Consider the following 25731-nt stretch of genomic DNA (forward strand, 5'->3'; position numbering starts at 1 on the left):
AAGCTTCATTGTGTGGTATCCAGTGGATTAAAACATGATGAAGAAAATGTTAGAAACAAGAGATGGCTCTGGCAACAACAGTTTTGGGTTGCTTAATTCTGGGTTGTTAATCACATCTTGAAATAGTTCAAAGGAAAACATGAAGCAGTTACTACAAATGCTCCCTGCAGAGATAGGAAAAGACCCATACCTGCCAATGTTGGGATGGGGTCTGCCTGGTTGTATGGAGAACTGGGTGCCCGGTGTCTGCCCAGGTCTGTGAGGGAGTCCCACACAGTCAGGAGCATGTCAGATGCAGAAGTGAGTGTGTCTGTGTGTGTGAGAGATAAGGTTTTATTTCTACAATTCTTAACGAGATCTCGTAAACTGGTCTCTGGCATAAATTCCTTGAGGGACAGACATGCAGCCCTCTCTGGAATGAATGACCAGAGTTTTATTCCCCACATAGGCAACACAGGGACCTCAGGATGAGGCTCCCTGGCTGGTAACTCCCTCTTTCCTGCTCTCACCACAAAATCCTCCCTGACGATCAGGTAACTCAGTGAAGCCAACACTTTCTGCTGCTTTCTAGGCTCTGTCCCACTCCAGGAAATCTGATCAATAGTGGCCAGTGAGCCAGAATGAGGCCTCCAGCTTGTTCCCTTCAAGTATCCTCTGCAGGGCTGGCTGCCAGCTTGGCCTTGATAGCATGGAAATCTGATCTCATCACTCTCTGGTCACAGTCCTTTGTTGGCTCCCATTGCAGGGAATGCAAGGTCTCTGTGATCTCTTTCTGGCAACTGCAGCAGGCACATCTTGAAAATCCTGAAATAGACCCACTGAATATGTTCTGTTGATTTTTGACAGAAGTGTGAAGACAGTTCAATGGAAAAAGAAAAATCTTTTCAGCAAAGTGTACTAGAACAATTATATATCTGAATGGGGTTTGGCCTTAATTTAATATACACAAAGGATATTTTTTATAAATGTATTTCATTGAAGCATAGTTGATTTACAGTGTTGTGTTAATTTCTGCTGGACATCAAAGTGGTTCAGTTATTTATTTATGTATATATATATATATATGTATATATATATATATATTCTTTTTCATAGTCTTTTCCATAATGGTTTATCATAGGATATTGAATATAGTTCCCTGTGCTAGGCAGTAGGACCTTGTTGTTTATCCTTTCTATATATGTAATAGTTTGCATCTGCCAATTCCAAACTCCTGATTCCTCTCTTCCCCAACCCTGCATACCCCTACCCTCTTTGAAAACTATGTCTTCCTCTATGTCTGTGAGTCGGTTTCTGTGACAGGTTTATTTGTGTTGTATTTCAGATTTTGCATGTAAGTGGGATCATATGGCATTTTTTTCTTTGTCTTTCTGACTTACTTCACTTAGTATGATAATCTCTAGTTTCATCCATGTTGCTACCAATAGCATTATTTCATTCTTTTTTATGGCTGAGCAGTATCCCATTGTATATCTGTACCGCATCTACTTATCCATTCATCTGTCAAGAGACATTTTGGTGGTTTCCTGTGCTAGCTATTATGCATAGTGCTGCTATGAACAAAAGGGTGCATGTATCTCACAAAAGGATTTTGACTGGACTTCGTACCACACAAAATGAACTCAAAGTGTATCAAAAAGGCCTAAACATAAATGCTGAGAGTATGAAAGTTCCAAAAGAAAGTCTTTGTAGTGTAGGTAGTTATTGAATTACGACTCTTATTCAAAATGCTGACAATACCAATAGTTGGCAAGGAGATAGGACTACTGGAATCCATATGTTTCTGGAACCTAACGTGATGCAGTCACTTAGGAAAATTGTTCTATAGATTCCCAAACAGTTAAGCATCCACTTACCATTTGACTGAGCCATTCCAATTCCAGGTATTTATTTAAGTTAAATAAAAACATGTGTCCACCAGAAAACTTGAACATAAATGTTCACAGTGGCTTTATTTGTAACAGCTTCAGCTTAAGAAAATTGGTGAATGGATTAACACATTGTGGAACATCCATAAAAGAACTATGGCTCAGCAATAGAAAGGAACATGTTACTCATGTACCCAACTGTATACATGAATCTCAAAATGATCTTGCTGAGCAAAAGAAGCCAGACTTCAAAGAAATATATATCCACGTGATTCACTTATATGAATTCAAGAAAATGTAAACCAACTTCTGTTGACAAAAGTTAGACTAATGGTTGCATGGGGCTATAGGCTGTGGGAGGGGGGACTATAAATGGGATGATGGAAATGTTTTGTATCTTGAATTCAGTGGTGGCTTTGTAGCTGTGTACATCCATCAAAAGTGGATGCCATTTTTTATACACAGATTAGACTTTAAAATTGATTTGAAAATCTCTATGGGTAATACATGTTTTTAAGTGTTTTTCTATTTGGGTACCTCAAATTTTAGTATTTGGGAGTTATTGTTGCATTCAAATATAACTGAAAATGCAAATACATTATAATTTCCAAATTTTGAAAAAGGAGGAGATATGTGTGTGCAAGAAGTAGGGCCATTTTCTGGAGAATCAGAGGACTAATTGTAAAAGCCTTGGTCAGACTAGGGGTCAAGTTCACATACTCAGACCTAATCCATGTCTATTTTATGAGTGGATCCTGGGGTCTTCCATAATTATGACATAGAATTACACATTTGAGAAATTATAAGCACAGGAAAATATTTAATTTTTAGCTTTAATGGACATTAAACATGATATAAACTAAGAATTTATGCATTAAATACCTATTTTTGGAGGTTCATTTTAAGATTCTGAGATGAAGTTCAAGATTTCATGTACATTTCCTTTCATTGTTGTTCTGCTTACCTGTTTTTGCATCACCACCAGCTGTGATCTCATATTGATACTTTTGTGTGTTGATGTATACCAATGCTCTGTAGATGTGATTTTCCCTTATGTCAACCTCTCTTTTATAAAAAATTAATTAATTTATTTTAATTGGAGGCTAATTACTTTACAATATTGTAGTGTTTTTTTGCAATACATTGACATGAATCAGCCATGTACATGTACATGTGTCTCCCATCCTGAACCCCTGTCCCACCTCCCTCCCCATTCCATCCTTTAGGGTCATCCCAGGGTACCAGCCCTGATCTTCCTGTCTCATGCATCGAACCTGGACTGGCAATCTATTTCACATATGGTAATATACGTGTTTCAATGTTCTCTCAAATCATCCCACCCTTGCCTTCTCCCACAGAGTTCAAATGTCTGTTCTTTACATCTGTGTTTCTTTTGCTGTCTCGCATATAGGGTCATCGTTACCATCTTTCTAAATTCCATTTATATGTGTTAATATGCCATATTGGTATTTTTCTTTCTGACTTACTTCACTCTGTATAATAGGCTCCAGTTTCATCCACCTCGTTAGAACTGATTCAAATGAATTCTTTTTAATAGCTGAGTAATATTCCATTGTGTATATGTACCACAGCTTTCTTATCCATTCATCTGCTGATGGAAATCTAGGTTGCTTCCATGTCCTGGCTATTATAAACAGTGCTGCGATGAACATTGGGGTACATGTGTCTCTTTCAATTCTGGTTTCCTCAGTGTGTATGCCCAGCAGTATGATTGCTGGATCATATGGCAGTTCTATTTCCAGTTTTTTAAGGAATCTCCACACTGTTTTCCATAGTGGCTGTACTAGTTTGCATTCCCACCAACAGTGTAAGAGGGTTCCCTTTACTCCGCACCCTCTCCAGCATTTATTGCTTGTAGACTTTTGGATAGCAGCCGTTCTGACTGGTGTGAGATGGTACCTCATTGTGGTTTTGATTTGCATTTCTCTGATAATGAGTGATGTTGAGCATCTTTTCATGTGTTTGTTAGTCATCTGTATGTCTTCTTTGGAGAAATATCTGTTTAGTTCTTTGGCCTATTTTTTGATTGGGTCATTTATTTTTCTGGAATTGAGCTGCAGGAGCTGCTTGTATATTTTTTAGATTAATCCTTTGTCTGTTGCTTTGTTTGCTATTATTTTCTCCCATTCTGAGGGCTGTCTTTTCACATTGCTTATAGTTTCCTTCATTGTGCAAAAGCTTTTAATTTTAACTAAGTTCCATTTGTTTACTTTTGCTTTTATTTCCATTACTCTGGGAGGTGGGTCATAGAGGATCCTGCTGTGATTTATGTCAGAGAGTGTTTTGCCTATGTTTTCCTCGGAGTTTTATAGTTTCTGGTCTCACATTTAGATCTTTAATCCATTTTAAGTTTATTTTTGTGTATGGTGTTAGGAAATATTCTAGTTTCATTTTGTTTTACAAGTGGTTGACCAGTTTCCCCAGCACCACTTGTTAAAGAGGTTGTCTTTTCTCCATTGTATATTCTTGCCTCTTTTGTCAAAGATAAGGTGTCCATAGGTGTGTGGATTTATCTCTGGGCTTTCTATTCTGTTCCATTGATCTATATTTCTGTCTTTGTGCCAGTACCATGCTGTCTTTTTTAATATAAATTTATTTATTTTAATTGGAGGCTAATTACTTTATAATATTGTATTGGTTTTGCCATATATTGACATGAATCCACCATGGGTGTACATGTGTTCCCCATCCTGAACCCCCCTCCCACCGCCCTCCCCATCCCATCCCTCTGGGTCATCCCAGTGCCCCAGCCCCAAGCACCCTGTATCATGCATTGAACCTGGACTGGTGATCTGTTTCACATATGATAATATACATGTTTCAATGCCATTCTCCCAAATCATCCCACCCTCCCTCTCCCACAGAGTCCAAAAGACTGTTCTATATATCTGTGTCTCTTTTGCTGTCTCGCATACAGGGTTATCGTTACCATCTTTCTAAATTCCATGTATATGCCTTAGTATACTGTCTTGAGAGTCCCTTGGACTGCAAGGAGATCCAACCAGTCCATCCTGAAGGAGATAAATCCTGGGTGTTCATTGGAAGGACTGATGCTGAAGCTGAAACTCCAGTACTTTGGCTACCTCATGCGAAGAGTTGACTCATTGGAAAAGACCCTGATGCTGGGAGGGATCGGGGGAAGGAGGAGAAGGGGACGACAGAGGATGAGATGGTTGGATGGCATCATCAACTCGATGGACATGGGTTGGAGTAGACTCCGGGAGTTTGTGATGGACAGGGAGGCCTGGCGTGCTGCAATTCATGGGGTCTCACAGAGTCAGACACGACTGAGTGATTGAACTGAATTGAACTGATACTGTATTGGTGTTTTTCTTTCTGGCTTACTTCACTCTGTATAATAGGCTTGTCTTTGTGCCAGTACTATACTGTCTTAATGTATGTCAGCCTTTCTTTGTTATGTTTATCACACCCTAATTGCAAGTTATTGCAAGGTGGTTACATTATTTATTTAAATGTTAACAGCCAGTTATTCAAGTGAAAGGAAGTAAATGAAATGTATGTGGTCTTACATAAACTTCTACTTAGTATAGGAATTAACTTTTTCTGAAAAGCAGATTTTGTATTTTAAATGGTCTTCATATAAATGCATTTAATCCAGGTCAACAATTTGATTCAACCAACACTGACTGATTTCATCTCTGTACAGTGTACTGTGCTAAGCACCTTGGAATGTGCAAAGATGACCCAGACTTTCCTGGCCCTCTAATGGCTCTCAGTCAGTTTCCCATTATCTTACTGGTTAATTAAAAGGCAGATGTATCTATCATTGGTGGTGCATCTTATCTAACTGATTGCTCCCTGATAGTTTATTAGTTTGGCTTAGTAATTTGGCACTAATTTCACTTTGTTGTGTTAGTCACTCAGTTGTGTCCGACTCTGCAACCCCATGGACTGTAGCCTGCCATGCCCCTATGTTCATGGAATTCTCCAGGCAAGGATACTGGAATGGGTTGTTATGCCCTCCTCCAGGGGGAGCTTCCCAACCTAGGGATTGAACCTGGGTCTCCTGCATTGCAGGCAGATTCTTTACCATTTGGGCCACCAGGGAAGCCCAATTTCACTTAGTGAAAGTCAAATGGACAGCTTGATGCCATGAGGTCACCTGCTGCAAGAAGAGGTATTTCTTGATGAAATGGATAGTGGTGTGCGGAGAAGACACTCAGAACTACCCTACAGTGGAGGTGGAGAGCGCATCTAACCCCTGTCAGTGTCAGCACCAGCTTAGGGCTTGATCAGAGTCATGAACCATAGGCAGGGGTCCTCAGCATCTAACCCCAAAGACAGAAAAGGACTTATTTTCAAATAAGTGGCTTTTTTTTTTTTGGCCCCTCAATTTATACCCTGCTGGAAATCCCCTCAACCAAGACAAACCTTCATTAAAATCCAGAGAGAACACACCCCCTTGACCTCCAGGGTAATTTTGAGAAATTTGACAAGGTAGATTTAGTCTACTCTAGAGATTGTAGAAATCAATGGCCACAGTTGCCTGAGAATACATATAATGTAAGATAAGAACAGATCTTCGTGGTTCTAGTCTTCCATTCTTTGTGTCACTTTTACGGAAGCAAGAAAAGTGGCGGAGATGATGAAGGTAGGAGAGATGCCATAGGTACAATGAGAGAGAACATAACTTAGGAGTTTTCTTTTCTAAACAGGGCCACTTCTCCTCTGGAAAACTTACTGTTAGGGAACAAGTATAAAAAGAGATGAGAAGTAAAAAAAAGAGGAGAAAGAAAAAAAACAAAACAAAACACCAGGGATGGAAACAGTGGGAAATGACATCTTCTCTGTGTGTCTGTGAGAAGGTGGGGGAACTTTGAATCACCTGTAATTATACCTGCCTGCTCCCTTGTGTTGTAATTTTAAGTCTCACTTGATAATTAGACACTCTAGCAGCAAGTCATCTGGAGACAACAGAAGGGCAGGAAAGATTTGCCTAAAGAAGGAAGAGAATTTGCTTAACATTATCTTATAAAACCTAGGAGGCAAGTTTTATGCCCTTCTAGAAACCAAATAATTGCCAGTCAACTTCCGGCTGGCTTCTCTCCTAGGGTAAACAGCTCAGGCTTTGACAGTCACTGCATTTCCTAGGCAACAGAAGTGTAAACTCAAGAAAAGGCAGGGCCAGGATCACGATTGACAATGAGCTGAGCCAATGAGACTGTAAGTTTGCAGCAGTGATTCCAAGATATCCAATTGGCAGGAAGAGGGAGGATCAAGAGGGGTGAGGATGGAAGATGAGAGGGAGGGGCCAAGGGGTATGGGAGGGGACCAGTCTTCCCAGTTGCAAGAGAGAGCGTCCACAGTTTCAGTTCAAAGCAACTGGTGGCAACAGGTTAGCTTTTAAGGTAAATCAAAGTTTTTTTTTCCATTAATACTATATTGATCACTTTTGTTTCACTTTAGCTAAAAAGGAAAGAAGACAGTAGATGTTACTTTCTAAAAGGAAAATCAGAATGTTTATGAGCATTCTTGGCTGTCTGTCTAGCATGGAAATGGCTTGGTACTGGGAGAGGTTTTTGTCATCTTTGTGTAGAGGTGCTCAGATAAACATGTAGAAAATCAATTTCCTTCAGTAAAGGAGAAGGGAACAACCATCACGGAGCAGTCACTAGGTCCTGGGTGCTTGAGTGTGAAGTGTTTGGGTAAATTGCTGTAAGGAGCCTGTATGACCAATGATAAAACTGAGCTTCAGGAAGGTTAAATATCTCCAAGTTAAAAACAATGAAAAGACTGAGCTTTGGTTTAGACTTTGGTTTGTCTAAAATTCTAAGTTGTGTTACTTCTGTGACACCTTGCCTGCAGAACTGACCACTTAGAATCAGATAAGAATCAGAATTCTTATTAAACTGACACAGCATGTTAAAAATTATATTAGCGAGTTGATTGGATTGGTCATGAAGTTGGAAAGAACCTTAGTAAATGGTAATGCCATTTATCCAGGTGTCCAATCCCTTGGCCTCCAGTCTGGGGCATAGTTAAACCATAATAAGTAGATGGAATTCTCTCTTGTTTTTAAAGCTCTTATTTTTTTCCTCAAAACCTTACAGCTGCAAAAATCTTTTTAATTTTGTCATTGTGTATTTTAAGTAGTGAGATTTAAATTGTGAATATTCATTTGTATTTCGATTCAAATAGTAATTATCTAATGATAGTAATGATGAATTCCAGCAGTAGTCTGTAGTATTCTGGTAAGTGTTGATAATAGGATGACAGGTCTGTGCCTTTAAGGACCTAGTAGGAGAGGCAGTCCTGAAAGAGAAGAATTACGTCGTAGTGCAATATGGATGTCTATGGGCTTTGCACAGATTATACCAAGGAAGATGCAGGCTGTTTTACTCTGAAGAGAGTGGTTATATGAGGCTTCACCATAGTGGTTCTACAAGGAAAAGTAGGATTTCCCTGGACCAACAAGGGAGGGAGGGTGTTCTTGAAAGTGGGAGTCCATGTACTAAGGCCCAGAGGTCCAGAACACCATGATGTGTTTGTGGAGTATGAGTGAGTGTGGATGTAGAATAGATTGTGAAGGGATGGAGATTAGTAGAAAAAAGACTGGAGAGATAGGCAGGGCCAATGTACACATCAGATGCTAAGATGTTTACTCTTTGCCTGCACACAGTGGGGAGCAACCAAAGGATCTTAGACTTGAGTATGCAATTAGGATTTCCATGTTATGAAGATCACTTGGCCAGTCATCTGAATGATAGATTGGAAGGACAAGATTGAAAGTTGGGAACTGGTTGAGGGGAAATTTCCATAATGGAAATAGGAGAGGACCAGGTCCTGGGCTAAATTGGTATCCATGGCAATGGAGGCAGGGGAAGGAACAGATTCAGGAGGTGTCAAAATGGTGATATTTTACAGGAATTGGCTGCTAATTCAAGGCAGAGGGTGAAAAGGAGTCTAGGATGATGTTCAGTTAATGACCTGGAAAATGGTGTTGCCATTTCCTGAGGCAAGGAATAAAAAGGAGGCAAAGATAATGAGTTTGGTTCTGGTACATTAAACTCGAAATGTTTGTAGGTTATTAAAGTGCACGTTGTGTGTGGAAATTTGAGATCTGGCTCTGGAGCTGAGGAGAATGAACAAGTTGGAATAAAGATATGGGATGAGTTGTAATAAACAGTGGATGAGGCTGAGATTGCTGCAGGGTATATCAGAGTGAGAAGAGGATAAATCATTGAATCCTGGAAAATAGCAGCATTTAAAAAGGCAGGCAGAAGACAAGGGAGACACCAAAGAGATCAGACCTGAGAGGAAGGAGATAGGAAGTTAGATTCATAGACATTGACAGAAAAGAGTTTCAAGAAGGATTGAAAAATGTCTTGCTGGGCGGAGTGAAATAAGGTGACTGTTGAAGTTGGCAGTCAGGCTGGTAATGACTTCCTGAGTGTGTGTTCTCTGGAGTGACGGAGTGAAGGCCAGACTGCAGTGGACCGAAGTAGGGACGGGGCATGAGAAAGTTAAAAACAGAGTCTCTTCCAAGTAGTTTGGCTTTGAAGGGTGAGAGCTGGAGGGAGTCTAGGGCTGAGGGACCACTGCAGATTCATGAATGAAAGGGAGGAGTTGGTTACAGATATTGAGAGGGAGGGGGAATATGAGGATGGGGGAGTGAGAGATATAAACTGTTGGGTGTAAGGTAGGCCGCATGTGTTCAGTTGTGTCCAACTCTTTTGCGACCCCATGGACTGTAGCCCACCAATCTCCTCTGTCTACGGGATTCTCCAGGCAAGAATACTGGAGTGGGATGCCACTTCCTTCTCCAGGGAATCTTCCCTGACCCAGGGATCCAACCTGCATCTCCTGAATTGACAGGCAGATTCTTTACCACTGCACCCACCACCTGGGAAGCCCTTCAAGGGCTAGGGAGAGCTTTAAATCAATGTAAATGAAAAACAAGAAAGCTGGAAAACGAGCTAAATATTCAACCCAGAAAGGCAAGGAGTAGGAGGAGAGGGCATAGCTGATCGCTGAGGGTCCAGGAGAGGCTGGGATCCATGCTGTAGGTGGAGAGATTCTCCTTTGATGGGAGGTAATTCAGCACACCCTCTGGGGGAGTGAGGATGAAGAGGAGATAGTCAATGTGAAGAGGAGAAGACAAATATCTTCACAGACTCAGAGAAGAGTCGTGTGAGTGAGTTCATATCTGGTGGCTCCGTTTTTACTATGAATTTCAAGACAAGGTGTGAAGGTGAGTGGCAAAGATTTAAATCAGCCTCTGGAAAGATTGGAAGAAGACCCCACCAGTGTCATCTAAGAGTAGAGTTGCGTGTTTCAGAAGGTACCTGTTCACCCTGGTATACGGGTTTGTTCAGGTGCAGTTTGCATCCGGCCTTTAAAGAGAGGACATAGAGACACAATGAGCCAAGTTAGGCAGGCATTCATGAGGGGCTGTGGGAGACTGACAAGTGAGGGCTGAGAAAAAAGTCTCCAAAGAAATAAAATGGTCTGAATGATGAACTAGGATGTCTAGAATGGAGAGGGAAAGAATGGGTCCAGAAAAGAAAACAAGGTAGGTAGTAATGGCTGCGGTGAAAATGCAGTGTTAGGAGCCTATAGAGTGTTGTGGCAGCCTGAGTGTGGGCTGGAAAAGAATTTCTAGACATGAGACAAAATGAGAGAATAGAGTTTACTAGAGTGGGAGACACTTCTAGAACAACAGGCTGGCTCAAGGGAGAGCCAACACTTCTGTGGGCTTGCAGCCAATTTTTATACCTTCAGGACAAAGAAAATTCCTTTGGGGATGGTGGTGTTAGGCCATTGGTCAGGGGTCTTTTTGTCCCCACCTTGCCTAATATGGTGATGCCAAGTGTTAGGGATAGGATGGCTCATAACATACAGGATGGTTCATGACAGTGGTTGCTCTGGTGCTTGGTTCATTCTGGATTTGTTGCCCTATGACCTTGGTATATGGCTCCACATAAAGGCCTTGTAAGGTCACAAGCACCTAGGGTTGGAAGAATGAAGCTGAAAGGTGGAAAGTGAATGTTGAATTTTTTACTTCAAGATGAGACTAGTCTTGACATAACAGAATGCAAGAGAGAATCTTGGAAAGCCATGTATAAAGAGTGAGCAGATGAAGTCAGTAGAAACCAGGGATCTACAGGATCCTCATGACTGCATGTTGGGTGGGTTGTCTCCATAAGCTCTGAGGTTTTGCCGATGGACAGGGGCACTTGGGGTGGAGAGGGGCTCTCTGAGGCAGGATCTGGAGTCTCAGTGATTTAGGAAAGGACAGAGTTGAAGAGAGACCAAGGGGGGAAGTCCAGCTGAGCTGTGCTTCAGAGATGGATGTGAAGATGGATCACGGTGTGGAGGTGGCGGGGTGCATCTTGTGGCTGTTGTGCAGTATCTCAGTCACGTCTGACTCTTTGTGACCCCATGGACTGTAGCACACCCTGTCCCTCACCATCTCCCAGAGTTTGCCTAAGTTCATGTCCATTGCATCAGCGGTGCCATCCAACCATCTCATCCTCTGACACCCTCTTCTTCTGCCTTCAATCTTTCCTAGCATCAGGGACTTTTCCAATGAGTCAGCTCTTGGCATCAGGTGACCAAAATACTGGAGCTTCAGCTTCAGCATCAGTCCTTCCTATTTTTGTAGCCACGCATTCCAGGAAACAAACTCCCTCAGAAGGACAATGCAGATAGTGGAGTGCAGTTTATTACACCGGCGGGCCCAAGGCAGAGTCTTTTCTTAGCCAAGGACCCCGACCAGTTTTTGTGAAAACCTTATATACCTTAAGTGTACGTGTCCAAACCCACCTCCCCAAATTCCCTGAAACTAGTCTGAACAAAGGAAAAGAAAGACACAATCAAAGTTAACCCATGATTCATATGCCTTAGGCCTAGGTAGTTAACAGTGGACAATTATCAACAGGTCTGTGGTCATACCCCAATAAATACTATAGAATTTATTATTCTATTTGGTTACACAATTAGGGTATTCTTTTAGGCTACCGAGAGTCTAGGTATCAGCCCTGGGGCTCTTCCATCGGGAGGACTGGTTTTCCAGTTGGTATGTCGTTTCCATAGATACTGGGCATATAGCTCAAAGTTCACAGTCCGGCCCAGGATGGAGTCCTGCTTTCAGGATGGAGCCTGTTCTGTTTCCTCCTTCACTATGAGTATTCAGGGTTGATTTCCTTTAAGATTGACTGGTTTGATCTCCTTGCTGACCAAGGGACTCTTAGGACTCTTCTTTAGCATCACAGTTTGAAGGCATCAATTCTTCAGTGCTCTGCCTTATTTATGGGGTGCATCTTAGAGTCTGTGAGATTCCTTAGTATTTAACTTTTGGGGTGAGAAGTATCTTCATCTGAGAAGACTGCTGGAGCAGAGGTTCTTATACAAATTATGGTACCAGTCAGCCTCTCGGCAGGAAATAGATGGCCCTTTAAAAAAACTTTAATAAAGAACAATTTAAATACAAAGATGTGGATGGGGCTCCATGAAGTAGATAAGGGATGAGGAAACGCCCTGAGGCTGCCAGTGAGGAAGGCAAATTATCCTTGAACCCAGCAGTCACCTGATCTCAATGAGTGTTGCTGGAAGGGAGAGCTGCCTCTGGCGGCAGACGGCAGTCACTGACGACTGTGGTTTGGCAGAGAGGAAACTGGGGACAAAAGAAACTCCACTCTTTCTCCTCTTGGGGCTTTTCTGGTGGCTCAGACGGTAAAGAATCTGCCTGCAATGCAGCAGACCCAGCTTAGATCCCTGGGTTGGGAAGATCCCCTGGGAAAGGGAATGGCAATTCACTTCAGTATTCTTGCCTGGTGAATCCCTTGCTCAGAGGAGCCTGGTGGGCTACAGTCCATGGGGTCGAAAAGAGTGGGACATGACTGAGCCACTAACACTTTCTCCGCTTGCCCTCTGATCTCCTGCTGGTGTCTCCCATGAGCTGAATTCACCTGAAGCCCAAAAGCAAAGAAATCTGGTTAATGCAGTTCATAGAAGTCAACCTCCTGTAGCACAGATGTGGAAGGAGAATGGGGCAGGGGCGGAGCTGGGCAAACAGAATATTGAGCTCAGCGTCCTTGGTGACTCAGATGGTAAAGAATCTGCCTGCAGTGCAGGAGACCCAGGTTCGATCCCTGGGTTTGGAAGATCCTCTGGAAGAGGGCATGTTAACCCATTCCAATATTCTTGCCTGGAGATTCCCATGGACAGAGAGACCTGGCGGGTTACAGTCCTTGGGGTCGCAGAGTCAGACACAACTGAGTAACTAACACTTTCACTTTCAGTGAAAGATAAGCCAGATAATCCAGAGGCTGAGGAGATTTAGGATATTGATATTGGAATAAGAGATTGAGGAAAATCTGATGTCTCTGCATGGAGGAGCTCTTGGTCCCAAGGGACTTGCCTCGCCTGGTAACTCGGGGTTGTGATGGGTGCGCAGGTGCAAAGATCAGAGTGTTTAGTTTCTGGTATCAGCTTTTGCTTTCATCTCTTTAATTAATACATTCAACAGACTTTACCCTACTGAATTTTCCTTACAAATTTTTGCTCTTTATTCTGGTCTCAGTTTTGTATATTAAAAAAAAAAAATCAAGGTGCGTAGAAGCAGTTTTCTATGTTCCAGAAACAAACAAACTGGCATTTGAAAGACAGTATTACAGGAATGATCACTGTGGGTACAGAAAGGCCACGGCTGCCTCCACAGGACACTAATGTCCGTGAACGTTCCCACCATTCACGATGTTCTTGTACACTTCCAGCCATGATTCCATTGCCACCCAGGATCCTGTTTTCCCTCCAGTGCTCCTACATATTTTCAAAACCTGAAGTCAAATAGAATTAAGATTTCCCCAATACTTCGAAGTGTACAGTGTCATTTGTGTGAGCAGGGCAGTACTTATGGCTGATTCATGTGGCTATAAGGCAGAAACCAACACAGAATTGTAAAGCACTTGTGTGTGTGTGTGTGTTAGTTGCTCAGTCGTGTCCAACTCTTTGCGAACCCGTAGACCGTAGCCCACCAGGCTCCTCTGTCCATGGACTTCTCCAGGCAAGAATACTTGAGTGGGTTGCCATTTCCTTCTCCAGAGGATCTTTCCCATCCAGGAATCGAACCTGGGTCTCCCACATTGCAGGCAGATTCTTTACTGACTGAGCTACCAGGAAAGCTCCTGTAAAGCCATTGTCCTCCAACTAAAACTAAATTTTACAGAATGCTCTTACTTCCTTTGGAAGCTCTGTTTTGTGTGTATCACCTCTGCGGTTGTCCTTGACCTCAACAAGAGCTTGTCACACAGAAAAAGGGACAGGCGAAAGGGCTCCAGGAACTTCCAAGGTCAATTGTCCTCACTAGGTGTGCTTTGGCTGCAATATTGCTAATAAACTCTTCTCAAGTTTCATATATGAATGATTTATGATGACTACAGTGGTTCCTTGTTTAAAAAAGGAATATTTTCTGAAATGTTGTGGGTAATTTACAAAAGCCCCCTGGGGAAGTGGCAGGTGTAGACAACCCCATTCAGAACTTTGGTTCTGCTACTTACGTCTGAACTGACTCAATCTCTTTGTACCTATCTCTTTATTTTGTGAACCAGAAATGTGCATGCATGCTACGTCGCTTCAGTTGTGTCTGATTCTTTGTGACCTTATGGACTGTAGCCTGCCTAGCTTCTCCATCCCTAAGATTCTCTAGGCAAGAATACTGGAGTGGGTTATCATGCCCTTCTCCAGGGGATCTTCCCAACCCAGGGTTCAAACCCACGTTTTCTGCATTGGAGGTGGATTCTTTATTGTCTGAGCCATCAGGGAAGCCACTCCGAAAGGAAGAGACTAAGAAAAATTGTTCATCTTGACCAGAAGGAAATTACATGGAACCTTTAGTATCAATACCCTAGCACTGAAAACTCCAGGAAGGACCCCATGGTGAGAAAGAGGGGTCCTCTTTAGGACCCATGAGTGTCCTCCTTTGCTCTGCACTGCCATTTGCTGTCCTCCTCTACCGGGAAATCCTTCCAGTTCTCCAAGGAATCTTTTCCGAAGCCTTGCCTCTCACTCATCGCATTTCCTGATCTTTCTCTGAATTCCCAAAGCAATTTCTCAGCACCTTGCCCTAACTGTTTGTTGTACATAGCGGCCGTGGCAGACCTGACTCTGCCTCTGTCTCGTGGCACATGCTCAGGTGGGGACCTCTATTCACTAGGGTCCTCCAGGGGAGGCAGCGTGCTGATGTGTGCAGTTTTGAGCAAGGGCTTGGTCCCTGGCCTGATTATAATGGTCAGTATACCTGTCCTTGCTTCATGCATCTTCCACTGTGCTATGTTACAACCTTGCCCCCAGGCTTTCCCCTCAAGGTCTTGCTCCTGCCACTAAAGAGTGACCTGGTCTCAAATAGCTGAGCTTCTCAAACTTAGGTATGTGTTAGTAAAGACCACCTGGAAACATGAAATGCAGATTCCCAGCACTCACGCCTAGAGATGCTGTGTTTGGGGTGGAGGGTGGGCATGTCTAGTTTTCAGGGGTGGTCTCAGCACCCCTGCTGGTCCCAGGTCTTTCTCTACAGCGGGGCTTCTCCACCTGAGCATGATTGACATTTGTACTGGAGAATTCTTCGTTGTCAAGGGCTCTCCTCACACGCTGAGCAGCATCTCTGGCCTCTACTCACCAGATGCCAGTACCATCCCTCACCCCTGTTGTGACAACCGATGATGTCTCCAAACATCGTCAGATGTCCCCTGGGAGGCAGGATCATGTTTCTTTGGAACCACAGCTCTATAACATCACCTGCAGAATTAGCATAGTCCCTCGCATAGCTAGAGATGTTAAAGGTCTCTTTAGTTGAATAAAGCTCAGATGGATTAGACAAGGGAACCCTCACAATGTCAATAACACAGATACACACCTGTCATTGTACCTTTTCTGGGGTTTCCCAGTCTTTTCTGCAGAAACCACGACACTTTTCAAATTTTAAGTCTTTCAGTCTCAGAACAGCGACATGCTAGCCCCCTGCTAGGCTACTTTGCACACGGGGATCTGATATTTATTCCAAAGAAATAGTTTCTATGGGGAAACGTCCTGAGGAACCACTGTTTTTTTTTTTTTTTTTTTTCCTTCCATCTCCCACGTAGTAATGACCAGTTAATTGAATAGATTGTGGAGTCAGTAGAGATGGTTCAATTTCCCCCAATTATTGCCTTCCAACATTGTTGTAACTAGATCCACCTGTGTTGTTGGTTGTTAGCTGTACACTCAACCCTCCATGAGATGGGGAGGCGAAAGAAAGAGGGAGGGGAAGAGAAAGAGAGAAAGAGCGGGCACAGGGAGGGAGGTTACAATGCCACTAGATGGCACCAAAGACAACCCAATAAAGAGCAACCCGGGACTTGAGCGTTTCTCTCTTCCCCGAAGATTCTGTTCAAGTTTTTCTCTGAATTCAGCAAGAGAGATTCCATGAACCTCGCTGAGAATTATGAAGAGACAGACCTCCATGCACGTTCAGCTTTCCGTAACCCATTCCACAACGGTTTCCGGAATGCAGGCAGAGAGCTTACTTAGCTAGCGGCAGGCAGCTGCATCTGAGGACGGTGGGATGACGAGCCTTTAACCCGGTCCGATGTCAGGAGATATGGTGACCATGGCCAGTCCCCTTGGGCTTTGCTGCTGGTGCTTCCACTCATTCTGTGCCCCAAAGATCCAGGCCCGCCCCCATGGGGCTTGGGATGCGAAGCTACAAGACAGAGCTCTGGGTGGGGCCTGGGAGCCTCTCCCTCCGCAGCCGGTGGGCCCCTCTTCTCCATCTCGGATGGATCTCTATCTTCTCTGCTCCCACCGCCAACGTCGCCTTCCTGGCAGCATGAGCTGTCATCTGGCTGTTGCCAGCCTGGCTTCACCTCCCGCAGTCAGCCTGTCCCACCTTCCTGTCCGTTCCCCACACTTTATCCAGAAGGGCCTTCCATACAGACGGCCGCTCCCTCGCTTGAAACCCTTTGTGGCCTCCTGTCGCTCTCAGGACAGACTCCAGACGCACTACCACGGTGTCCGAGGCTCTAGGGGATCTGATGCCTGCCCACCTGCCCAGTTCTATCTTTCTCCCAATTTCCCCTTCCCAAATCCCCGCCCAATTTCCATGGCTCTCTCTCACTCCCGCCGCTACACACACCTAGTCTTCAATCAGACTTAAATACTTTTGTTTCTCTAGTTATAATCGTTTCTTTCTTTTCTTTCTTCTTCTTTTTTTTTTTTTTACTCACTCTGGCCTTGGCACTTGGGAAGTAGACAACCCTCACCTCCTCTGAAAAATCCTGAGAAAGCCCCACTCCAAGGCTGCTTGGCCGCATTTCCTGAGTTTCCTTGGCTCAGCTGTCTTCCCCCTTCCTCCCCGACTGCTAGCTCAGTGCCCAGCGCTTACTAGATGTTTGTTGAGGGAATGGACCGAACTGGCGTCTCACCCGGCAACCTGCGCAGACGCGGTGCCAACACAAGGTGGCGCTGCAGCCACGCACTTCGGAGAGCAGCCTCTTGCTTGGCGCAGGCCTGGCTGGCCCAGCAGGCCCGGCTGTTGTCCCCACGTGGGCTCCTCCAGGCTGAGAGAGGGTCGTCTGGAGTCAGGGACGCCTGTTCAGTTCTGTGATGCCGGTGACATACGTTTGGGAACAGATTCCTGCCCTGGTACCTTCATGCAAACTTCAGAAGCTTGAGTGTGGCCTTCACCCAAACTCGACTCATCCTGCCTTCTTCCAAAGCCCTCAGTTCTTAGCAAATTTTGTTTCCTGCCTTGCTAACTAGAGGAGTTCAGTACTCAAAAGTTCATGATTCTCAGCTATTCAGTCAAGGGCTTGCTTCTTGGAGTAATTTGCTCCAATGGTGCCTCCCTGGTGGTTCAGAGAGTGAAGAATCTGCCTGCAATGCAGGCGATCTGGGTTTGATCCCTGGGTGGGGAAGATCCTTTGGAGAAGGAAATGGCAACCCACTTCAATATTCTTGCCTGGAGAATCCCATGGACAGAGTAGCCTGGTGAGCTCCAGTCCACGGGTTCACAAAGAGTTGGATCGATTCAGCAACTAACACTTCCACTTTTTGAAACTATCACAGGATAAATATTAGCTACTTGTTGATGAACTGGTTCATTAAATTGTTAAAAACAGTAGTTAACATGGGCATTTCAAGTACCATGGTAGGCTGGATGGCAGGAGAGAATGTCATTTTTTTTCCCTGGCTATATCAGCTTAGATTCTGGAGGTAACTGCTTGTGGGGTCACTGAGTAGGGACATCTGCAAAGACAGATCAGGTAGGGTGTTTTCCCAGACTCTACCTTGCTCTCCTCTGCCTGGGGGCCATCAAATTGTACTTTGAAATGCTTTTGTAGTATTCACAAAGGTGGTGGATCCCTGCTTGGTCTGAAGCCCCCAGTTTCACTGTTGGCCAGGATTTGGGGGCAGCTTCCTTAACCAACAAGCTCCAGTTTCCAAGTTGCCAGAGGAAGGGGTGGCCCTGGATGACCTTTCGGGGTTCTGCAGTCCTGATGGTGTGTGAATTTCCGTGAGCCACGATAATGGTGGGAGCTGGGCAAGTCGCCTGATTTTTGTGCTCATCAATTTCTTTATCTGTGAAACATGAATCATAGGAGTAATTAGCTCATAGGGTTTTAAAACAATTAGGCGAAATCGACACCTGATAAAATCAGGCATTTAAAAATGTACGGTTGAGTCTCCCTGTTGTGTAGCCATCACCTGCATCACATGCCAGCACTGCCAAAGGAAAGCCTGTCCCATGAAATAGTCACTCCCACGGCCCCCTCCCAGGCCCTGGCAGCAACCCATCTGTGTTCTGTTCATGAATCTGCCTCTACTGGATATTTCATATGCAGCGTGTCCCCTACATACAAACCTTCAGGTTGAGAACTTTGTGGGGAGACCTTCTGGGTTGTATTGGAGGGAGCAGCCTTGGAGGGCAAGAGGGTCATCATTGCTGATGAAAGGAGGAAGTGCCAGAACCTGGGGGCCTGGGGGCAGAGGGGAGCCTTTGAGTCAAGGGCAGTACCCTTGTAACACCAGTATTTTCTGCACTGTGAGTGTTATTTATTTATTTATTTTTTGCATATCCATCAAGCTCTCTTGTTCCTTTTATTCACAGCTCACCCTGAAAAAGAAATTTCTAGAATCTCCCCAATTAACTGGGTCAGTGGGCTCACAGGAAGATTCGTGTTTCTTGGAGCAGAGCTGGCATTTAAAGATTCTTTAATCTCATCTTTTCACATAACAGAGGAGGAAGAATCAGGGGCCCTGAGGTTTGCTCAGGCCTCACCAGGATTGGGTTGCAGTCAGGCCTAGAACCTGGGTCTCCGGGCTCCCAGCTCCATGGCTTTTCCGTGATTGTGTGGATCTCAGTGCCTGACTGCAGTGTCAGCACAGTTTGTACGTTGCTCGTGGACCTTGAAAAGTGGAGGGCTTCCCTGCAGCCGCCCTCTCTCCTGTTTAAATGTTTAAAATGTTTAAAACACAAAAGGCAAACTGTAGAAAAAAAATATAGCTCTTCTTCAGGAGAGAGAGTCTATTTATCTTTCTCTGTCCTGACAACCTACTTAGGTGTTAATGGACATTAACTGGTCAATCCAGGCATTCATGTGTACTTAATCATTCAGTCATGTCTGAATCTTTGTGACCCCATGGACTGTAGCCCAAGAGGCTCCTCTGTTGAGGGAATTTCCCAGGTTAAAATACTGGAGTGGGTTGTCATTCCCTTCTCCAGGGGTTCTTCCCTATCCAGGGATTGAACCCATGTCTCCTGCATTGGCAGGCAGGTTCTTTACCACTGATCCACCAGGGAAGCCCAGTCAACCCAGGAAAACATACTCATTACTCGTAGGAATCATCAAAGCCCAATACTGAGAATCTCCATGAAGACAGAAGCATCAAAAATTAATCTTTAGGCCAAAAAGGAGAATATTAAATCTGCAGTCAAAGGGAATATGGAAACTTCTAGATAAAAGAATAAAGCAGGTAAGACTGGCTCAAAAATTGTTTGGAGAAATGACTTATTTTTGTGTGATGGGAAGAGAGCTTCTGAGAGATGAAAGTATATCATCAACAGGGATGGCTGTATATTTAAAACTGTTGTCCAGGCTGCAGAGATCTGATGTTCTCAGGACTAGGTAAGCCAGTAATAAATGTGCCAGGACATGGTTGTTGCAGCTGAAATCTGGAAATTCTGGGAGGTTTGAGATGGTTCTCAGGAAGTGGGTGAGCGAGTGTGCTGTGAGTGTCCTTCTCAGCGAGGCTGTGGTCACCCTGCTGAGCCAGAGGCACACGGGGAGGCATGACCCCACTGACCAGTGTGTATTCCTTCTCAGATGGCAGGAACCGCACGCCACGACCGAGAGATGGCGATCCAGGCCAAGAAGAAGCTCACCGTGACCACTGACCCCATCGAGAGGCTCCGCTTGCAGTGCCTGGCCAGGGGCTCAGCGGGCATCAAAGGGCTTGGCAGGTAGGACCCGGTCTGTAGGCTGCAGGGAGATGAAGGAGAAAGGCAGAGTGCGGCCAAGTGAGGCTGAGACCAGCCATGGGCCCTTGGGCAAGTCACTTCCTCCTGGGTCTCAGCTCCGCCTTTGTAAAATGCAGAGTTTGGAAGCACTGATCTCTGAGGTCCCTTGTGACAATTTTTGGTTCTTAAGTGCAGCTACTGGGACAAATCAAAGTGAAGGGAGAAGCACATCCAGGTATTGGAGACACCAGAAGGGGGTGACAGAGGATGAGATGGTTGGATGGCATCATTGACTCAATGGACATGAGTCTGAGCAAACTCTGGGAGACAGTGAAGGACAAGGGAGCCTGGCATGCTCTAGTCCACGGGGTTGCAAAGAGTCAGACATGGCTGAGCGACTGAACAACAAGCAGCGTAATGAGAGAGACAGCCCCTAAAGCTGTGACAATAAGGGCTGAATTATCCCAGGAGACTTGCATATAGTTCCCTTTGGTCTACAGTAGGACCTTGTTGTTTAGCCATGCTAAATGTAACAGTTTGCCTCTGCTGACCTCAAGCTCTCTGTAGGGTTCAGGAGAGGCTGAGAAATGACTCTCTATGTCCAGAGAAAGCAATGGATGTGCTATTAAAGTATTCACTGAGCTTAGGATCAGATGTTTGGCATGAGTAAAATTTGAAAGTTCCCTCAACGGGGGGGGGTAGTGAATTAGAATAGGGAGGGAGTAATAGGGATTTAGAGGCAGTTACAGATTTTGTGTCTCCATCACTTCCAGGGACACAGGAATCTCCTGCCACCCAGGGATTCCCTCAGTTTCACAGGAGAACAGCTCCTGTTCCTGGCCCTCTGATCGTGGGATTAGTCCTCAGGCCTGGGAAACCTGAGTGGAAAGAGATTGTAAGCCTCCTAAGGGTGGGTCCTGAGTATTACCTATTTCCAAAGACCAAACCCGCTGCCTGCCATGGGTGGAGCATCGTGCTATCTCAGGGCTTTCATGGGCAAGCAAGGCTTCTCCAGGGTTCATGGAGAACTCAGGACACCAAGAGTCACAAGGACGGGAATCCTCCTGGTGTGAGAAGTTGTGTGTTAGAGACAGACAGAGTGCCAGCACTGGGGAACTCCAACCTCCCATCTGGTGGCTGAGAGGTTTCCTTTCCCACAGGTTACTGAGCACTGGAATGTCACTTTCAACAGTCCCCCACTCTCGGACCAAGCCCAGCTCTGTCAGATGCTCCGGATGTGGGCAAATGGATCCTGGTGGCCAGGCCGTCACGGTCCAATGGGAAGACCAGCCCACTTCCCTTCAACATTGTATTAATCCACCCTCCACCTTTGTGCTGGGGTCACATTCTTGTTCTCAGTGTAGACCCCTCATGACTACTACTGTCTCATCTACTCCTGGCCCATTCAGTTGAATCTCTGCTGCCGTCTATGCCACCTCCACTCCACGCCCCTATCAGCCCTTCCACTGTGAACCAGTCTACTGTGAACAGACATTGTCTCCTCCTTGGCTTTCTGCATGAATGTGCCCTCTGCCTCCTCCCCTTTACTGGTTTTGCCCTTCCCGACATTTCTCCTCAAGGGTTGGCTGCCCCTTTCCCCATTTTTTTTTTTTCTTATAGTTAGAGTGGGATTATGTTTCTTTGGGGTCCACAGAAGAAAAGTGACATTCTCATCATATCAAATCAAGGATGCATGCATACTATCAACATGAGGGTGATGGTGGTTTAGTCACTCAGTTGTGTCTGACTCTTTGTGACCCCATGGAATGTAGCCCTCCAGGCTCCTCTGTCCATGAGATTTCCCAGCCAAGAGTACTGGAGTGGGTTGCCATTTCCTTCTCCAACTATCAGAATGGCTTATCACCATTGGCGTTGATCTTGGTCTCCTGGCTGAGACAGTGCCTGGTTTCTCCTCTGTAAACTTGCTTTCCCCTCTGCCTCTCCATATTGGACTCTTCAAAGGGAAGTGTCTATGCAGAGCCCCACTTAGGGCCTGGGGAGCATGGTTTCCTCCTTCAGGAGAGAGTATGAGCATAATTTATTTGAAATTCGGCAAGAGAAATTTATCTCTTCTCCCGCATTTATCTACTTATCCAATCATTTATTTAAGCCATTATTAACTCATGGATATGCATTTTATACTTTGGGTTATAACCCAACACTTTTTTATTGTTCAAATTGTTTCAGTTTTGGCTTTGGGAGCTCTTTTGGTTGGCTTCTGTTTCCATTTGATGTATCTCCATCAATGTAGAGTTTCTTTGAGCACTTCTTTACTTTTTGGTATAAGATACTCCAAGCTTATCTTGCAAATTTTCCTGCCCCAGTTCTAGAATCAGACATTTCTCCAAGAAGCTTATTTCCTTTTATTGGAGAATTGTATTATAAACCAAGATCTAGACTCTACATGTTCTTGTTCTTACGGAGGTATTACTTCTAGATTCTCTTGGCTGACAGAACAAGGAGATACAGATGTACAGGCTAACCCCTCTCTATATATACATATCTGTAAATATTTTATATGTATTCATCTATGTTTATATTAAGATAAATGTGAGTTCCTACTGATGTCTCCAACTCAATCCTTATTGATCAGATCATTCTAGCCTCCTGTCCTAGCTTATCTATAAATCCCGACTCCAACAGTGAGAAGCTTAGCTCCCATCGTCCCTTTAATTGTTCGGATCCAGGGCACCCATATAGCAACAAGGAAATTGTCAACTTGTATCTCCATGAGAAATATCTTTACCAACTGGAGTACAGAGGTTATGTGCAGCTCATTTTGTCTTTAGTCTTATGAACTCTACTCATTTCCAGAGTTACTTAAGTCAGCACTTTCATCTTTCCATCCCCCTTCAGTGAGATGGTCTCAAACTTTTATAAAACAGTTGAATTCTCGCAGCACAATCTGTATTCCTTCCTGGGATTCCCTGATGTGCTAAACAATTTTTTTAAATGTACACATTAAGGCTCACTCTTTGTGCTGTGAGGTTCTATGGGCTTTAGCAAATGCACGTCGTGTATCTTCCACTCTAGTGTCATGCAGAGAAATATCACTGCCCAGAATCTCTGGGCTTCCCCAATCTCTCCCCCCTTCCCTGCATCTTTTTTTTTTTTTTAACCACCTTTACAGTTCTGGCATTTTCAGAATGTCATATAATTAGAGCACACAGTATATTTTTAAATGTTTATTTTCTTTTCTGAGGGGCTGGGAAGAAGCTCACCAGAGAAGAACCTAAGACTTTTGTCTTTACTTCAAAAAACCTTGAGAGTGGCTTGCTCTTTGAATTTTTATTCTTATATCTTGTTCATTGTGTTTTTTCTTCCATTTTGTATGTGTATATTGTCTTCAGAGTGTTTCGAATTATGGATGACAATAACAACCGGACCCTTGATTTCAAAGAATTTGTAAAAGGGTTAAATGATTATGCTGTGGTCATGGAAAAGGAGGAAGCAGAAGAGCTTTTCCGGAGGTTCGATAAAGATGGAAATGGAACAATAGACTTCAATGAATTTCTTCTCACATTAAGAGTAAGTGGTCCCACGAATCACTGTATTCACTGGGTTTGGCCTAACGTGGTTTGGACTGGCTGTTGTGAGACTTGGTTTTCGGAAGCTGATAGCACACCATGGAGGAGATGGGCAGGAGACAATACAGGCTTAGGGATTTTCTGGAGCAGTCATAATGCACATCATTTAAAGGCACACATACAATTGCAATTGCCCATCATTGAGAGGAATCAGATATTTCATTGCAGATGATACAAGGAAAGCTCATCGACTTATATTTGTGGCTTTTTCCCCTATGTTTCTAGCCTCCAATGTCCAGGGCCAGAAAAGAGGTGATAATGCAAGCTTTTAGAAAGCTAGACAAGACTGGAGATGGTGTGATAACAATTGAAGACCTTCGAGAGGTGTACAATGCAAAACACCATCCAAAGTATCAGAATGGTGAATGGACGGAGGAGCAAGTGTTCCAGAAATTTCTGGATAACTTTGACTCACCGTATGACAAAGATGGAGTGGTGAGTGAAAGAACTTAATCTAGTGAAATTTCTTTCTGTAATTATAAATAGGAAATGGGTCCCAAGTCTTAAAAATATTATTTTATAAATAGAAGTAAAATGTTTCCTTGGTGACTATCTAGAAAGCTTAGAACAAAAGTAATAAAAGTGTGTGTGTGTGTTTGTGTGTGTATGCACATATATTTGTAGGGGAGCCACATACAGCTAAATACCCATCATCTGAAGACTGTGGCATTCTGGTTAAATGTTCTGTTTCTTGGTTGCCATATTTACCATACACAGATAGCCTAGTTTCAACGAACTTGATGATAATACATATTTAACTTTGAAACGAGACCATAATTCAATTTTGGGGAACATGGTTCACAGGGCATCTCGGGATGCTGCCTGCCTTTTCACACATCCTCCTGAGCATCGTTTGTCATCACACTTCGCTACATGAAAATGTCATTTCAGGGAAACATTCATTAAGGGAATGCCAGATAACAATTCACTCTGATTTAATCTTTGGTGGGCTTTGAGATGAACATCCATTTCTAAACTCCAGTCAACTTAAAGACAAAAGCAACCACCCATTTCCAATAACTCGTGTCTTCAAGTGACAAAATGTGTTGCTTGATAGGATAAGGAATACTGTTTCCATAACTGTATTTAAACTGAGATGGAACTGTTAGGTAGCTAGAATAGGAAAAAGGAGTCCAGAATGGCAGTGGCTAAAAGACAAGAAAGGGAAAAGCCCACGAAAATAGAACAAAGGAAGACCAGAGGACTGGAGTGAGGACCTCAGGTAGAATAAACAGCACTCCTGGCTAACCCAATTTACATAGGGCAGGCCCAAGGGGAGGAAAAAAACATATAGAAAGAGGAGCCAAAGGGCCGGGGGTCTCTCTCTCCTGTGCGCACGCATGCGTGTGTGCTCTCTCTCTCTCTCTCTCTTCTCTTCGCATCTTTTGGGTTGGCATGCCCTCACACCTCGAGGATATATTTTTCTTTATTTTCTAAATAAAACTGAGCTGTAACACGGAGCTGTAACACTGTCCAAGAGCTGTGATGCACCGAGGGCTTTAACATCCATTGCTTCAAATTTTTGTTATGACGAGACAGAACCGAGGAAATTACACACTCCCCTGACAGAATGAAAGAAAAGTGAAAGTGGTAGTCACCCATCATGTCTGACTCTTTGCGAATCCATGGACTGTAACCCACTAGGCTCCTTTGTCCTTTGGATTCTCCAGGCAAGAATATTGGAGTCAGTGCCATTCACTTCTCCAGGGGATCTTCCCAACCCAGGAATGGAATCCAGATTTCCTGCGTTACAGGCATAGTCTTTGCTATCTGCTGGAGTAGGGAATGGCAACCCACT

At 44.1% G+C, this 25731-nt stretch overlaps 1 protein-coding gene across 2 annotated transcripts in view; it reads left to right on the plus strand.

Annotated features, from left to right (window-relative positions):
• Window positions 1-7185: 7185 nt before the first annotated feature.
• CAPSL (calcyphosine like) overlaps window positions 7186-25731 on the plus strand; it is a 31485-nt gene continuing 12939 nt past the window's right edge. For both annotated transcript variants that reach the window (XM_043887616.1, XM_043887615.1), the window contains exons 1-4: window positions 7186-7258; window positions 20213-20349; window positions 23697-23874; window positions 24159-24368. In XM_043887616.1, the coding sequence (XP_043743551.1) occupies window positions 20213-20349; window positions 23697-23874; window positions 24159-24368 (525 nt within the window). In that variant the 5' untranslated portion in view covers window positions 7186-7258. The remainder of the gene's footprint in view (window positions 7259-20212; window positions 20350-23696; window positions 23875-24158; window positions 24369-25731) is intronic.

This window comes from Cervus elaphus, chromosome 25 (genome assembly GCF_910594005.1).
Source record: "Cervus elaphus chromosome 25, mCerEla1.1, whole genome shotgun sequence".
NCBI lineage: Eukaryota > Metazoa > Chordata > Mammalia > Artiodactyla > Cervidae > Cervus > Cervus elaphus.